Source organism: Sinocyclocheilus grahami, unplaced genomic scaffold, assembly GCF_001515645.1.
Source record: "Sinocyclocheilus grahami isolate Dianchi unplaced genomic scaffold, SAMN03320097.WGS_v1.1 scaffold331.1, whole genome shotgun sequence".
In the NCBI taxonomy this organism is placed as follows: domain Eukaryota; kingdom Metazoa; phylum Chordata; class Actinopteri; order Cypriniformes; family Cyprinidae; genus Sinocyclocheilus; species Sinocyclocheilus grahami.
Window position 1 is genome coordinate 963,517 of NW_015505510.1, and position 16,847 is coordinate 980,363.

General features: G+C 37.9%; 2 protein-coding genes across 2 annotated transcripts in view; one reads left to right on the forward strand and one right to left on the reverse strand.

The window, feature by feature from the left end:
• The first annotated feature begins 2,019 nt into the window (after positions 1–2,019).
• Positions 2,020–7,451, forward strand: LOC107602618 (E3 ubiquitin-protein ligase MARCH11-like). The gene is made up of 4 exons (XM_016295157.1): positions 2,020–2,393; positions 3,965–4,120; positions 4,831–5,023; positions 6,424–7,451. Exons 1-4 carry the CDS (start codon positions 2,040–2,042, stop codon positions 6,732–6,734), a joined length of 1,014 nt encoding a protein of 337 aa, XP_016150643.1. The 5' UTR covers positions 2,020–2,039; the 3' UTR covers positions 6,735–7,451.
• A 2,020-nt stretch (positions 7,452–9,471) lies between these two features.
• LOC107602648 (unconventional myosin-X-like) overlaps positions 9,472–16,847 on the reverse strand; it is a 40,686-nt gene continuing 33,310 nt past the window's right edge. The window contains exons 29-42 of the mRNA XM_016295210.1: positions 16,668–16,761; positions 16,525–16,580; positions 15,562–15,704; positions 14,903–15,094; positions 14,657–14,814; positions 14,455–14,578; positions 14,074–14,374; positions 13,127–13,334; positions 12,907–13,043; positions 12,377–12,494; positions 11,162–11,617; positions 10,887–11,078; positions 9,768–9,895; positions 9,472–9,555 (exon numbers count right to left, since the gene is read on the reverse strand). Of these exons, the coding sequence (XP_016150696.1) occupies positions 9,794–9,895; positions 10,887–11,078; positions 11,162–11,617; positions 12,377–12,494; positions 12,907–13,043; positions 13,127–13,334; positions 14,074–14,374; positions 14,455–14,578; positions 14,657–14,814; positions 14,903–15,094; positions 15,562–15,704; positions 16,525–16,580; positions 16,668–16,761 (2,281 nt within the window). The 3' untranslated portion in view covers positions 9,472–9,555; positions 9,768–9,793. The remainder of the gene's footprint in view (positions 9,556–9,767; positions 9,896–10,886; positions 11,079–11,161; positions 11,618–12,376; positions 12,495–12,906; positions 13,044–13,126; positions 13,335–14,073; positions 14,375–14,454; positions 14,579–14,656; positions 14,815–14,902; positions 15,095–15,561; positions 15,705–16,524; positions 16,581–16,667; positions 16,762–16,847) is intronic.

The window sequence follows — 16,847 nt, forward strand, 5'->3', positions numbered from 1 at the left end:
TGACTCTTGTTAAGGTGAGGGGGAGCAATTTGTAGTGGTTTGAGTCAAGTGAGTGTTGGGTTTTGACACTTGTAAGTGGTATTTGATTTTGTGCTGTGATTGAGTGTATTTTTTGCAGAGGAATTGCCATTCTATATGATTGGGGAACCCTATGGTCTGTAGTGGGTTTAACTTTTTTTCTTTTGTTTCTTTGCCGCTTCTAAATACCTTTTTGTGTTCAATAAATTTTGCTGTACTTGCAAGGAAACACACTGTAGTTGTTGCTCTTCTTTACATCTTCCCCATCACTTGTAAGGTCTGGGTTACACGTATAATAAGATACAGTGTTGGGAATGTTACTTTGAAAATGTAATAGGTTGCAGATTACAAGCTACCCTATATAAAACGTAGCCTAATAGTGTAACTATTTCAATTAATTTATTAAAGTAATGTATTGATTACTTTTCTACATGTCTAACGAATGTTTTCATCTAAATCATTTTGAAACTTTTAAACCAGGCAGGGTTAACCTTATAGTAGGACTCGACACTGATTACTGTCAGACTTTCAAAATCCTTTGTCACTTGAATTAAGATTATAATAATTTAATTTCAAGTTTAATAGCTATATTATACTGTTTTTAAAATCAAATCTTATCTTTGCATAGCGAAGACAGGCATCTAACAATGCTTTGGGAGAAAAAAGTTAGGCCTAATCTTAAAAAATGAAAGCATAAATGCATAAAACCAAAAAGGAAATAAAACCGTATTAAATAAACATGTCTCCTGTTCTGTGAACTGAACTCCTGAAACATTGGTGTCTCATATTTTAGAGCAGTCAATGCAATTCGGGAAAGAAATCAATCAAATCTGTAGCCTATGTGTGTGAAAATATTCAGATTTAACCCCCTTTGTAATCGTTAATGCTTTCATAAGTGTAATATAATTACACATTTTTCTCAGTAACTGTAACGGATTACAGTTAGCCTACATTTATTTTGTAGGCTAATTAAATTATGTAATTCCGTTACGTTACCCAACACTGAATATATATAATAAAATGTATATTCCCAATAAAATATAATAACCTTGAATTTGCCAAAAGAATAGAATATGGGTATCTTTTTTTTTTCTTTTGTATTTATTTATTTATTGTTTGTTTTTTATAAAACGCTATCAAGCATATCAACAATAGCTAGCCTTTTTGTACAAGTAAATAATTGAACTATATTGGAATTCAATTGCTTTCGTAATAATAATAAAATGGTAATGTCTAAATCACTTTAAATTGATCTATCACCGCTCTAAAGGCAAATGCCAAAATATATTTCATAGGCTATATTTAAGCTATTTAGCTTTAGATGGCACTGATGACAATTCCTTTACTGATAGAATAGCCTACTGGATGTTTAAAAATCCACTTGAAAATGAAGAAGTACCTGTAGGCTATCACACGCCCGTAAGATACTTTCAGAGTCTTTCTACTTATTTGTTTCATAGGTGTGACTTATTTCATTTCATATTAGGGATAATAGGCTATCAAATGACCACCGTTTTATCCAATCGGTATACGGTTACCATGGTAGGCTAAATCTCGGAAAGGGCAATAAGCGCAAAGAGCGCGTTGCTCCGGTGCGGGTGGCTCGCGGGTCCATCACAGAGCAGCCAGTTACCCAAACGACTTTCCCGTCAGAAACCGCTTCTCAACACTCACACACTCAACCGGTACATCTGATTCTTTTGTGAAGGTTGGCTGTGAGGTTATGCGTGTTTCGTGCCTTCACTGCTCGGTGTTCCAGCACCGCGCCCGGATGGAAATGTGTCTTCCGGGGAAAAGCTGCTTTCAGCCAACGAGACAGCGAGCACATCGCGCCGCACAGCCTGGACATCTGCAACTTTCAACAGAAGCGAGTGCCTTTCTGAGAACGCATGCGGTTTGAGACGCAGATCAATGGCCAGACCTATGCGTCCCAGAGGGGAGAAGAGCCGTGGAAAATCTGACAGAGGCCCGTAAGAACTCAAACCCCTAATTTTGCTATTTCATTCCCAGTGCCGTCATTCATGGATGTGCACGCAGAGGCGGGTCCGTTGCACGTGCAGACGGTGGATGAGCCACCGGGAGGCGCCACCGTTACCGCCGCCGCCGCAGAGTTTCAGGTCCAAACGGTGCTGGAGAGCGATGGCGAGCTCAGCGAGGATGACCTGCAGTCGGGCGCTGGAGCTCAAACACCGGCAGCGGGTGATCCGATCACAGAGATCGAGAGCGAGGAGGGTGCGCGGCCAGGGACGGACACACCGGCCGAGGACATCGTCGGGCAGCGCGCGGGGAAAACGGAAACGGTGGGCTCCAGTTGCAGCAGCGAGAGCTGCATCCCGACTCCAGGCTGTCGGATCTGCTTTCAAGGAGCCGAGCAGGTGAAGTCGGGCCGTTCATTCGTTCCGTCTGCGTTATTTACTGTCGGTCTATGTATATATGCGTCACACCGACGTCTTTGGTTGTTGCCAGGATTGTGCGCCATCCAGAATTGAGCCGAGCCTTTTACATTCTAATTCAATAAAAAATAAAATAAAAATAAAAATTACAATAAAATGTACATAACTGTAATAAGTTTTGCATAATTTATCATATATTGTATATTTCTAAATAAGTAGTGTTATATATTAAACAATTACAAATGTACCCAATATAGTAATTTGGTTTTTATGTTTAATCTTTTTCAATAAATTAAGTTTTGTGGAGCAGAAATTCATTTCCTCCAATGCTCTACCTGTGTTGAATTTATTTGAATTACAGGTTCAGTAAATTCTCGATTCAGTTTCAGCTTCCTGTTGGTTAATCAATCAATCAATCAATCAATCAATCACATTTTTAAAAATATATTTCCAAACAAACCAGTGCAGTTCAGAGTGTTTTTGACAGACAAAAGGTATAACTATAAACAAGTAACAGGTAACTATAAAATAAAATAAAATAAATAAATAAATAAAACAAAACTTGGGATATGAATAAAGAGAAAAATAATGATAAAAAAAACAGGTACTAAAATCATGAAAGAAATCATTCAATGTTATAAGACATTACAAGAAAGCCAGGCTAAAAAGTAATTTTGATTTAAAACTCTAAATATTTTCTGCACGTCTCATACGCTCCAGAAGCTTGTTGCAGCAGCATGGAGTATAATGGCTGAAAGCAGCATCACCAAATCTTTGATTTCTATACTTTGTGATTCAGTTAAAACAGAAGAATTGGAGAACCTGAGAGTCCTTTTTGAGATAAAGTCTGGTGCGAGGCCAGTAATCGAATTCTAAATTTGGTTGTCCCATCCTGATGTTGGTCCTACGTCAGTCAAAGCAGTTCATAAATCCAGCTGTGTTAGGACAGTCTGAGAAATATAAACCTTGTAAACACCTTTTACATTTATTATAGGCCTACATAATTAATGCAATTATTAGAATATCGGAAACCTCAATGATTCTTAATGCTTTAAACAGACAGTGTGGTGTGTGTGTGTGTGTGTGTGTGAGAGAAATGGTGAGATCCATTAGAATACCTGCTGTACCATTCATGTCTAATGCTCTTCACTTCCTGCAGCTAATGTGCTTCCTTGAGGCGCCTTGTGTTTGTGCGTCTGTAAGTGTGTGTGTGAAATGTGTTCCACTCTTTCAGACTCATTATAGTTCTAAATGAGGATGTTTCTGAAGTTATTCATGAATGCACAGATGAATCATTTCCCGTCCACTCAGAGATGAATCTCTATGTGTATAGTGTTTCATTCACTCCAAATGTTCTCCTCATTTGGACGAAACAGCTCATCTGCCCCATTGTTCAAGGTTCCACAACCTCAACGCTCAACTCATCTGCAAATGCGTACAATAAAACAATCATACAGCAGTGAATCATCAGCTCAACTGAATCGGTCTTTTATCTTTTTTGTTTTTTGATTGCCTTATAGACATGTCGGTGTGTGTGTTGTGATTGGTTGTAGGGGGAGCTGCTGAGCCCGTGCCGTTGTGCCGGATCTGTCCGACATGCTCATCAGCAGTGTCTGCTCAAGTGGATCAGTGAGAAGGGCTCCTGGAGCTGTGAACTCTGCAACTATAGATTCAACATCCTGCCTATACATATCAAACCACCACAACAGGTAAACAAACACACACACACTGAGATATATGATATATCGGTCAGGGCTTTGGACTAAGAACATGACTCTAAAAATGAAGCATTTGAACATTTCACTTACTGAATAGGTCAAGTCCCGTTCACCAAAAATGATAAAAGATAACTGTACCGATAACTATATTAGTGTCCATACCAACAGACTCTAGTGTTCTGTTTATTATAGGCTTGCAATGCAGTTTTGTCTGCTGCTTTAAATGCTCAAGCTCTTTAAATTCGGGTGAATTGTTTCTGAACGGCTGTCAATGTTTTTATCATTCATCAGCAGGAAAAAAAGTGATTCTAAAATGATTCCCATAACATTGCTACTAGGTTTCGGTATCGTTATAGTCGTAGTTTGGCAATTTTGTTTTGACTGACTCAATAAAATTAACTTGATCAGAGTAATTTGTTTGCAAATCGGACACCACAGCTTGTGCTTTGTTGTTGTTTTTGACTGTCACCCATGGTGACTGGATTTTAAATTAAAAACAGCATTTTTATCGCATTTGTGATCATATTAAGGCTGTAATGCATTTCATGACTCAGTCGTTTAGTGTTTTTCTCTGTGACCATTTACAAAGTGTATGATGCCAGGTGTTTTAAAATCTGGTCATTTGAAGTCATGTAGTGTACTTTAGCGTTTAGTCTCAGTCTGTGGCACGAATTGGTGACTGTGTTTGTATGTTTTACCAGTGGCAGACTGTCACCATGACTCTGGTGGAGAAAGTTCAGGTTATTGCAGTGTTGCTGGGTGGCATCTTTCTGTTGGCCAGTGTATCATGGCTGCTGTGGTCAGCACTGAGCCCAGAGGCACTATGGCAACGCAGTGACATCCTGTTCCAGATCTGTTACGGCATGTATGCAGTCATGGACCTTGTGTGTATCGGTGAGACACATTTATGCACTCAAACCACATTAGTCCTATACAATGCAATTTTCTCAAGCTAATATGTATATTTTGCGGGTACTAGGGTTTAACTATGGCTGACAAATCTTAAAATACCCTGTAAAGTAGGGCTGGGTCGACAATATCAATGAATTGATTTTAAAGGGGTCATATGATGCGATTTCAAGTTTTCCTTTCTCTTTGGAGTGTTACAAGCTGATTGTGCATAGATAAGATCCCTGAAGTTGCTAAGACTAAAGTCTCAATCCCAAAGAGATATTCTTTATCAAAGTTAAGACTCTGCCACGCCTCCCTAAAACGGCTCGTTCTAACACGCCCCCACATATCTACCTCACTATGTGGAAATATTTGCATAATGCGCCCAAATGTGCACGCAAAGAAAGAAGGCGTGGTTTCAGTAACCGCAGTTAGTGTTGAAGCAGCATGTCAGGGAGACGCTGTGTGTTTCACTGCGAAAGCAAAGCACTTTATTTGGCCTTCCGAAAGTAGATGCATTTAGGAATCTTTAAGATGACTTACAACAGAACAGCAATGCATTTTATGGACGACCGTTTCGTGAACCTAGGAGAGGAGGTCATTCTGACTTTGCTATGACAATCTGGTATTTGCTATTGACTGTTCAAATGCGGAGCTTTGCGCATTGTGTGTGTGCGCTCGCGAGAGAGAGGGAGGGTCACAACCGTCTTAACCATGACTTGTGTACTGCAAACACATACCAGCTTCATCACTGTGTCTGTCACACGACTCTGTTCCCCTTTCGGGCTCTGTCTTTACATTTATTTTGAAAGATGAAGCTCGCGATTATGGTAAGGGGCGTTACATTTCAGGCGCTTGCTTGTGGTGTTCGGCCAATCACAATGCACTGGGTCAGCTGGCCAATCAGAGCAGACTGCGCTTGTCGGAAGGAGGGACTTTGTAGAAAACGAAGCGTTTGAGAGAGGCGGGGCATAGAGGACCTACAATAATGTACAGTATTTGAAAAATAATGTGTTTTTTGAACATTAAAGCATGTCAACATATTCTGATACACCAAATACACCAAATAATGATCTTTCAAAAAGCATCATATGACCCCTTTAATCAATCTTCATTTCGATGAACTGAAGTCGATTCTTAAATCCCAAAATTGATCTTCACAGATAGCACGTACGTCTGCAAGATTTCTGGTAAAGATAGCTTGATCTGGAAAGCACATGCTATGTACAAACATCTGATTAGATTTTTTACCTTAAGAAAAATGTATATGTATTCTACTATATACATACAAAGAAATAAATCAATATCAAATTGAATTTAAAAGTTGAATCATGAAATCTATTTCAATACCCAGCCCTACTAAAAGTGTGTTTACATGTGCAAATAATACGTTTGTGTTTCAGGTCTGATTGTTCATGAAGGTGGTGCTGTGTACAATGTGCTGATGCGCTGGCGAGCTGTTAATCTCTTCTGGGACGTCCAGAACTACGATAAAAGCCGAGACCTGGAGAACATACACAGCCCGCACCGTAACCTGTGGCTGCCTCTCACACACACACATACAGTCTCCAACACACACTCACAAACCACCCGACTGGAGTCATCGCCTCGATGCCCCCTTCGCCTCCTCTCCATGTGCCTGAACGTGACCTCTGACCTCTCCCCGCAGGAGCAAGACTCAGGCGAGCTGGTCGTTAGGGTCACGTCAGTTTGACACCAAATTAAAGTCATTTAGGGAGCAATCAAACCTTTGTGGGAGTGGCTAACTAGTGGGAGGAGCCTCAGTGTTGGGAGGAGCCTTACTAGAAAACCACTTTAGAAGATACACAAACTGAATTGAATACAGAATTATGTTGTACTGCAAACTGAACAGGTGTTTCCAGCCTGAAGTTCAGCCTTTGAGAATCAAAGTAAGACTGCAAAGCTCTCCGCACAAACACAGACTTATAACGAAATTATAATGCACACAAAATGTATTACTGCTGTTAGATGAATGAATTAACTGTTTTTATGTTCAGGTTTTTAATAATTTCAGTACTGATAAACTACAGCTTATCACAGCTTCTGTTCATTATGCTTCATCTGCCATAATGTAGAGGTACCACAGTTACAGGCCTTTTCACATTAAGCTGCATTTCCACTATCTCAGACTCAGACATACGCGTGCGATCGTTACATTTTGCCCCTTGTGGCAGCCGCATGGTATTTTCAAATTGGTTGTGAAGCAGCAGTTACCCTTTGCTTATTCACCATGGTAAAAAAAAATAAATGAATGCATATCCATACAAAACAAATGAGCACCGATAACGACAACGCTGCTGCAAACATTGATTTCACAAGTAGGTAGTATAGAAAATTTGCAAAGGGGTAGCAAAAGTCATTGAGAAAATGTAAAAAAAATTTAATACCAAAAAATTATTTAGGTTTATGAATCTAGCAGACACTTTTATCCAAAGAGACTTACAATGGCAGAGCATAAGCAATTTGTCATAGAGCCAATAATATTGACATATGGCAGGTTTATTAGAACGCTAGATTAGGAAACAAGCTAAAGCAGAGGTGAAATGCTATGGAAGCCTGTTTCCGTCACAGAATAAAAAATGAAAATATTAATTGCGACTTTTTGTCTCACAGTTCAGAATTGCGAGACAAACCCAGAATTCACTTTTTCTTCTTCTCGCAGTACTGAGTTTTCCCTCTGAATTCTGAGTTTACGTCTCGCACTTCTGTTTTTTGTTTCCACCACGGAATAAAAAATAAAAAGGTATTGCAACATGTCGCAATTCTGATATTTAACTTTCAAATTACAAATTTACATCTCCCAATTCAGACTTTTGTTCTCAGAATTGCGAGTTTATCTATCACAATTCTCAGTTCATATCTCGCAATTCTGATGAAAAAAAAAATTAAAGAATTGTAAGATATAAACTCAGGATTGCAAGAAAAAGGGTCTGAATTGTGAGTTGCAATTACCTTTTTGGGCTTCCATAAAATGAAGAGAAGAAGAAAAATGAATGTTTGGAAATGTCAGTAGTGTTCGTCTGTGTAAAACTTGCCACCACAATGGGTATTGTGGGTGGTTGGACAGGGCGGTCTCATGTGCTCTAGATGCAAAAGTTAAAAAATTTCAACATGTCCAAAGCTCAAACTGGATCTGAATATTCTGCATACAGTCAGAATGCCACACAGCTCCTGTACTACTCGACATTGAAAACGAAAGACTTCTAGTGGAGAAACTCAAAGGATTGCAAAAGTTGAACAAACATTAACTTTTGCTGCAGTGGATTCTGTTGTAAGCATCCGTGTCAATTTATTCTATTCCCACCTGATTTTAAATGACCCTCAGAAAGATCTTACACACTGTCATCTGTCAATGCTTAAGTGCCCTACATCTCATGTTGCATATATTACAGCAAAAAAACTACCTGACTTTGGACTATTAGTCTAGACTCAAACAAAATTCATGAAGAAATGGAGTTGGTGGTTAGATATTGTGATGGTGGTAAGCATTTTAACCATTGTGCCCTTAAGATACCAAGCCCTGGATGAGCGATTTCAGAAGCTTACTAAGACCGATATAAATGTAATAGAAAGTGTTAGGAGTGAAATAATTACAAATATTTGTAACATTGTAAGCACATTAAAAATCTTCCTAAGCAGCTCAAGTCTACACCGAAAATGCAAATCACAGGAATACTAAAAAGTTCACTAATTCCATCTGGGCACATTGCGATTCTGTCCTAGAAACTTGACCAGCGTTCCAGTGTTCATGCTAGCTGATTAGCATAGCCTACAAAAGATTTCATTCAGATGTCCCAGAGATGTAAAAAGTGTTAAATGAGAAGTTCTTCTGTCAGAGAAACCCGTTCTGCACTGCACAGAGCAAACGAGGATGAACATTGTAATGAATGTAAGTCTTTGAATTTTGTTATATTTATTGCCTATAAACGAATGTACAGTAAAGATACAAAATGAGAAAGATTTTCCTGTTGTTTTAGTGTTTTTACAGGCTTACAGTAGAAAAATAACAGGACCAGAGGGAGTAAATCCAATAGTATCATCACAATCCTGCAGTTCAACAGAAAAGGTTTATAAAATATACAGCTCCTCAGAAATATATAACATACATTATAAACATTGCACATATAAAACAGACGTAAAGGGCACTCTGTGTGTGTTTGCACATGTGTGTATATTTCTGTGTGTGTTTTTTAAAGGCACTGGATTTGAGTGCTGGTTATTTTGGACTGGACTTTCTGCCTGCAGAATTCCAAAGAAATGCAACTGGACTGGACTTAAAATGTTAATACAATGTAAAATATGGGGCTCAGTGAACATACGTGTATGTGTGGCACAGTTTCAAGCACAACAACTCAATGTGTGTCTGTGGGAACATGGTAGTGTCTGTCGTGAAAGTGTCTCATGATATTGTCTTTGGTTTTTTGCACTCAGCATTGAAGGGTCACTCTTTTTTGTGAATTTGTAATTAAACTGTCCGATTTGCTGACGCTTAACCTCAAAAAAAGCACATTTATTTGAAGTGTTTGTCGACGTGTATGTGTGGCACAGTTTCAAGCACAACAACTCAATGTGTGTCTGTGGGAACATGGTAGTGTCTGTCGTGAAAGTGTCTCATGATATTGTCTTTGGTTTTTTGCAGTCAGCATTGAAGGGTCACTCTTTTTTGTGAATTTGTAATTAAACTGTCTGATTTGCTGACGCTTAACCTCAAAAAAAGCACATTTATTTGAAGTGTTTGTCAGGACTGAGAGATCACCAGTTGCTGCCGTGGCTGCTGATGGATTGACAAGTGCTGAAACGTTTCTTCACTATTAGACTGATGTACGCCTTCATAAGCTTTGCAATGTCCATCACCTACAGAGACAAACACAAAGGAATGCAGTGTTATTTTAGCATAATTTATATACTGTTATAGTTTTTATGAATGTTTAGAATGTTTTAATTTTTATATATATAGATTTAATTTATTTTTATTGTCATTTAGTTGTTTTTATAATTTATTTTTTTATATATATATTTATTTTATAGTTAATTTATGTTAAACTGAACAAAAGTGAGAAATGTTGCTCTTGCAACTATCTAAAATAAAATGTTACATTTATGTACTTTATTTCAGTCAATGTCTGTTTTATTTAACAGATTTTTTATAAACACATTTTAAAAAATAATAATTTAACAATGTTTTTATGGTTTTAGTTAAAAATAATCCTGAAAGAAACATGAACATTCAGGCCTTCATAATGACCAAAAAATAAACAAACAAACAGATAAATAAAATAAAACAATTACTTTTTAAAAATATTTTCTGAAGTAACTGAGGAGTGTTCTCCTGTGTAAAACTTGGGTGTTATGGGTAGTTACTAATCGGCAATGGTGGACACTGACAAAGCATTATTAGTCTATTACTGAACATTTTTCAAGTATTTGTATAATTTTTATTTTGGGAAACACTTCTTATTTTTATTCGACTACATAAAAAAAATGCCATTCCATCACTCTGAGACATGATAGTGTTGTCTGATTCATGATGAATAATTTTTGAGCAGATTTTATTATTATTTTTCAATGAACCCGTTAAACTGATCTTACAAACCGCCCCTGAATGATTCCTTCACGAATGGACTGATTTTAGCTGCAATTCCCGAGCTAAAAACTCACTGATGAGTAGATTGATTCGGTTGGAGTGAGTATCAAATTAATTCACTGAATAGGTCATTTCCATCTAAAATGATCCACAGTGGAAGTTTGTGGAAGATTTGACCGATGAGGCAACAAGTTAATATAAATAACTAATTTTAGGGTTGTTTGCTGTGGAAGCATGCAAGTAAATATGGAAAGTTTGTACCATGTTGGTGTTGAAGAGCAGCTCTCGTCCCTCCACGCTGATCTTGTAGATGTTTGGCTGCGGTGCACCAAAGGACAGAATGACCTCGTAGGGAAATAGCTCCAGAGGCCACGCCTCCCCACGCTTGTACAAACACACCCCCTTACGACTCACGCCCAACCACAGCTCTCCAGGATACACACCGTCTACACACTGACGAACAGAGAGAACTTGTTCAGCGACACTGCTTTGCTGATGGATCATGTGTGTGTGTGTGTGTGTGTGTGTGTGCTCACCTCCACATCAAACAGTGTTGATCCATATCCCTGCCACTCCTTGATGAGACTCATGTATTTTTTCATGGCTTGGTCCTGTTCCATCCCCTGCAGTTTACGCCATTTCTCCACCAAACAACTTCTCAGCCCCGCCTTCTCATCGTGCAGCCACGCCTCTATGGCTGCAGGCCCCTCTCCTTGTCGCTGTCGCCCCAGTGACCCTCGGAAGCTCCGCCTCAGCGTGCCTTCCAGAAAACTACCCCTCTTTCTTTCTGTGGATGGCGTGGCAGATGCAAAGCACTGTGCGAATTGCTGTACTCGAGCACGCAGGCGGTCCATAGGGAACACCTGTTCCAACTCAGGCAAGGCACTCTGGGGAGTGTAGTCTCCCAACAGATACTGAAGCCGAAGAGCAGCCAGAAATTGCAAAGTCTCTTCTGGAGCGGGATACTGACCTCTAATGACAGCTTCATGGGCCTGAGAGAGAAAGAGAAAGAGACATTGAAATTGCATCTGTGAAACACTGACAGCAAAGAAATCAGCCTAAAGATCTGTTAGATTCATTATTAAAAACTATGTACATGCATACTTAAAGGGTAGTTCACCCAAAAATGAAAAATCTGTCAGCATGAACTCACCCTGAAGTTATTCCAAGCCTGTATGAGTTTCTTTCTTCTGTTGAGCACAAAAGCTGCTCATCAGTTGACGGTAACCATTTACTTCCATAGTATGGAAAAAATACTATGGAAGTCAATGGCTACTGTGAACTTTTCTTCTGGAACTTTCTTCAAAATATCTTCTTTTGTGCTCAACAGAAGAAAGGGACTCATACAGGTTCAGAACAACTTGAAGGTGACTAACTGACAGAATTTTCATTTTTGGGTGAACTATACCTTTAAGTGTGTATTTCTGTGTAATGAACAGAATAGAACAGAATGCAGGGAACTCATGATACATTTTTTTTACAGTCATGATATTAATAAATATGGTGCTATAAATGTAAGATTCTAAAAACAGTGAGAAAACGCATTTGTTTGCATATGCACACGCATCAAAAATACAAATATAGTATTAGTGACTTTTAAAGCCACTTTTTGTCATTACTAAACATTTTTTCAGCTGACACAATGTAATGTATATGTGTATGTGATTAAACAATTAATATGATTAATTAAATGAATGCAATTTTAACTGATCGAAAGCCCTATTTTTATGTGATTTGAGGCCAGATCAAACCTGCTCAAACATGAATGCAAACTCCACACTGTCAGCAGGAACGCTCTCAGGCTCTGAGAAACAGAAGAGCTTGAAATAAAACTTCCAGCTCTCTCCTTCCTGTCCTTCATTTGCCAACCTGAATGAGAGAAACAATGAGAGAGAATTTCACAATGTTATCCCAGATAATAAAAAAAACAAAACAACCAAATAAAACAAATAGAATGTGCTGTAAACAATGATTTTCTGTGTAATATGATGCATACAATCTCTCTAGAGTACCTAACAGAAATAACACCAGCCTTAAACAATGAGCAGCAACCCACTCTTTTTTTAGCCAATCAGAAAGCACTTTCTGCCTCTCATGTTTTTAGAGGGCAAAGTTCTAAATAATTTTATAGCACCTTTAAATAATTTTACATCAGATTAAGTGTTCTATGGTTCTACAATTGTGGTTTTAACTGTATATATTTAGTATTTTATATTTTATAATTCTCTTTCTATATATGTATATAATTGTAGGGGATGGTAATTCGAGAAGTGAGACTCACTTCTCAAATTTAGCGAGGACGTCGGCCACCACAGTCCTGCTCTCTATGGCTCGGTCTGTAGTGTCATTGTGTTCAAACAAAGCAAACATGTTCTTACAGTCCTCCATTGAGAGACCCTTCAGCAGCTTCTCAACCACCTGGAGACCATCAGACACACACATGTACAGATTAACGTGGTTCTGCTGCTCACATGTATATGTGTGTGGATGTGTTTACGTACCTCTCCTGCAGTTGTGTGCGAGTTAATGGTGATTTTGCAGGACCCTCCACCGTGGCAGTAAACTGTCGATGTCATTTCCTGTCTGCTCAGTATGGCCCTCAGCTCCTCCTGTGAAGGAACGTATTCACGTCCACGCACGTGCCGCAAGGCATCTTGGGAGAAGCCAGCATACCGTTCCATCTCGGTGCCTGGGTACAGCTCTCGTGTCCTGAGCAGAAAATCAGTCACAGTCTAATCAGTTGTGACATGGTTAAATCTTGCCCTCTAGAATGCAGAATATATCAGAACATTTTCATTCATCAGTTGTGTATTTCTGCGATTTTTTAATTTAGATTTAAATATTTTTATTTATTTATATACCTTTGTTGTCATCTAAGGCTCAATTAAAGTTAAAAACTATTTTTTTTTAAAACTCAAAAAAGTTTAATAACACTACTACATGTAATCTTAAGTGAAACAATTATCAATTTTATGCTGTACATTATAATGTTGAGGTCTAAATATACTTGTATCATTTAAAATATTTCATTTTTAGTGTTTTATTATTTTTAATTTTAATGTTGATCCTTAAAATCTTAATTATTTGATGAGACTGTCAAAAATTTTACACAAAAACAACTACAGCAAATATAAAGATTAAATTAAAAATACAATGTTTTTAATTATCAATGTTTAATAGAAGGACAGTTGTGCTGCAAAATATATTTTTATGGAAATCGTGATCTTTTTTTTCTTCAGGATTCTTTGATTAATAGAAAGTTAAAAAGACCAGCATTCATTTAAAATACAAATATTATGTAATATTATAAATGTAAGTGTGGCAGTGTACTGTGCAGTATGCATGCAGTAAGCAAGAAATTATCTTATATGATCTAATTTCTCTCTTTTAACCTTATGTCAGTCAGAACAAAATACTCCAAATACACACACACAAAATTCTCACTGACCTTTTGAAGTGAAATTTCAGGTATTTAAGAATACTTCTGGAGGCGGGGTTAAATGTGCAGCACATGCAAGCTATGATTCGCCAGCCACAAATGTGGGCGGGGCCAGCAGGCTTTGAGTGGTGTGTTGTCTGTTTGATGAGCTGGCAGAAGAGTTCATCTCTTAGGGGTCGTAGGTCATGAGCCGTCTGCAGGAGCCCCTGAATCTGAGGGATGGGATTGTCCTCAGTCTCTAGCTGATGAAGAACATTGAAGAGCTTGAGGGCCTCAGCTTGCAGCGTGCCGTAACTTCTCCCTTTGTCAGCTAAAAACATGCATATACAGTGTTTATGAAGGTTAGGGTGTATTTGAGAATGTGTGTGTGTGTATGTGTGTTTTACTCACAGCTTTGCTGTGCATCTCCATAGGATAAAGGCAGGAGGGCTGTATGTAGAGGGTGGTGTGTGTAACGCAGTATTGGGTTCCTCTTGTAGATCTGCTCCACCACCTCCGAATTCAGACAGTTCTCCTAAAATCAAATGATTACAACAGTAATTCAAGAAAATGATGTTACAAAAACATGAATGTATGTGCATATGTGTGTTACCTTGATGTCCTGTATAAGTTGCTGCGTGGGTGTATCCATGAGCGGTTTGCTGTCGATGACAGTCTGTACAGCGCTGGCCCAACGACTAGCCTCCGTCTGCAGCTTAGAATACAGGCGATATGAATGCTTACGACCAAACACGCTCACGTTCCAGTAGCCTAGACACAAACAAATATAGGTTAGAGTCTGAGAAAAATGTAAAGGTTGGTTGGTTTGTTGTTTATGTGTGTATATGAGTGTGCTAACCAGTCTCTCTGAAGACTCTCTCATCAGGAACGATCACGGAGCAGAGGCTGTTGAGCACTAAAGAGCCCAGTTTAAGAGCATTTCTCTCTGAGCTTTTATAATAATCCACAGAATTGTGAGTCAGCACAAACCAGCGCTTCTTCAGCTTAAGATTCCCAAGACTGCTGCCCCGAATCTCTTTATACAGCCAACCTGGAGAGAGAAACGGACAGGAAGAGATCAGAGACATTTTCAAATTTTGCATTCAAATTCAGTTTAAAGTTGAAGGCTTCCTAACAGGGTGCTGTTGATTTGAAAGTGAACATTATAACATGCAATTTTACTCTTTATTTGTCCAAATAGTATATAAAATAACCATATTCTTCAACAACTAACCGTCAAGTATGCATTACATATTACACCTATAATTTGACAGCCAACATTCTTAACACTATTTTTATATTAAGCTTTCAAAAATGGATAAAATATTAAATAAAATAATATAAAGTCAAATTAAATAATCAGAATAGGAAAAGTGATTAGGAAGAGTGATAAATTATCCTCATACAATTAGAAATAACTGCATTACTGCAAAAATGAACTAAATGTTAAAATAATTTTCAGACAATCCATAAATAACTAAGCATGACGTTTGAATTGTTGAGTAGGTGGCCTCTCACCCCTGATTATGAACTCTTGTCCCTGCACACGTGTGTCTCCTTTCGTGCGTTGGAGCAACGTAATCCAGTGATGCATTTCTTCTGCTGACTCAGCCATACAATGTAGCACACGATGGGCTGTAATTATAACAAAGGCATTTGGCCTGGATAGAGAAAAAAAGCAGAAACATTTAAAATATTTTAATGCCTGTACATGACTGTATGATTTTCCACAGATAAACTAAAATGGTAAGATTTGGTGATTACGTTTAAACATTAATTTCGCAGATGCCTTTATCCAAAGTGACTTACAAATAAGAAGCATCACAAGCTATTTGTGATAGAGCCAACAATATTCATAGTACACAAAGTGTAGTAAAAAAATTAAAATGAGACAAAAATTAGTCAATTTGCAAAATATAGTTATAATTACAAAATGTTGCAATTGTTCGATATAATGCTGCAATTGAAAAAAAAAATTATATATGTAATATAATATAACATAATTTATTATATAATAAATACATGTATGTAAAAAAAAAATCTTTTTAAAAGTGCAGTTCTCCAACCCACTAAACTGCCTTTTAAAGTTTTTCTTTCAAAAACAACAAGCCGGCGTGAGAACAAATAATGCATATACAGTGAGGCAAAAAAGTATTTAGTCAGCCACCAATTGTGCAAGTTCTCCCACTTAAAAAGATGAGAGAGGCCTGTAATTTTCATCATAGGTATACCTCAACTATGAGAGACAAAATTAGGGAAAAAAATCCAGAAAATCACATTGTAGGATTTTTAAAGAATTAATTGGTAAATTCCTCGGTAAAATAAGTATTTGGTCACCTACAAACAAGCAAGATTTCTGGCTCTCACAGACCTGTAACTTCTTCTTTAAGAGGCTCCTCTGTCCTCCACTGGCTACCTGTATTAATGGCATCTGTTTGAACTCGTTATCAGTATTGTGTGTGTTTGTGACTTTGTGTTTACCTTTCTGGGTTGTCAGAAGCACATACAGAATCAATTATTCCCACATCTAATGTGCCCTATAAAAAACACAAACATCTTTTCTAAATATATTATGAGCTGTCTGCAAATTTGTCAGTGTTTAAGTGTGTGTGTGTAATACTTACCACAGCATTCTGAGGATTTGCTTGTTCATCATGCATCTCTCGAATTTCCTGTTCTGTCGACATGTGCACCTGACTCAACACGCTGAACCAATGACTGCACACAATACAGAGATTAATTAAAAACCTCAGTTTAACAGTTCTACACATTTATGAAATAACATCAAGGCTTGAAGCATACAA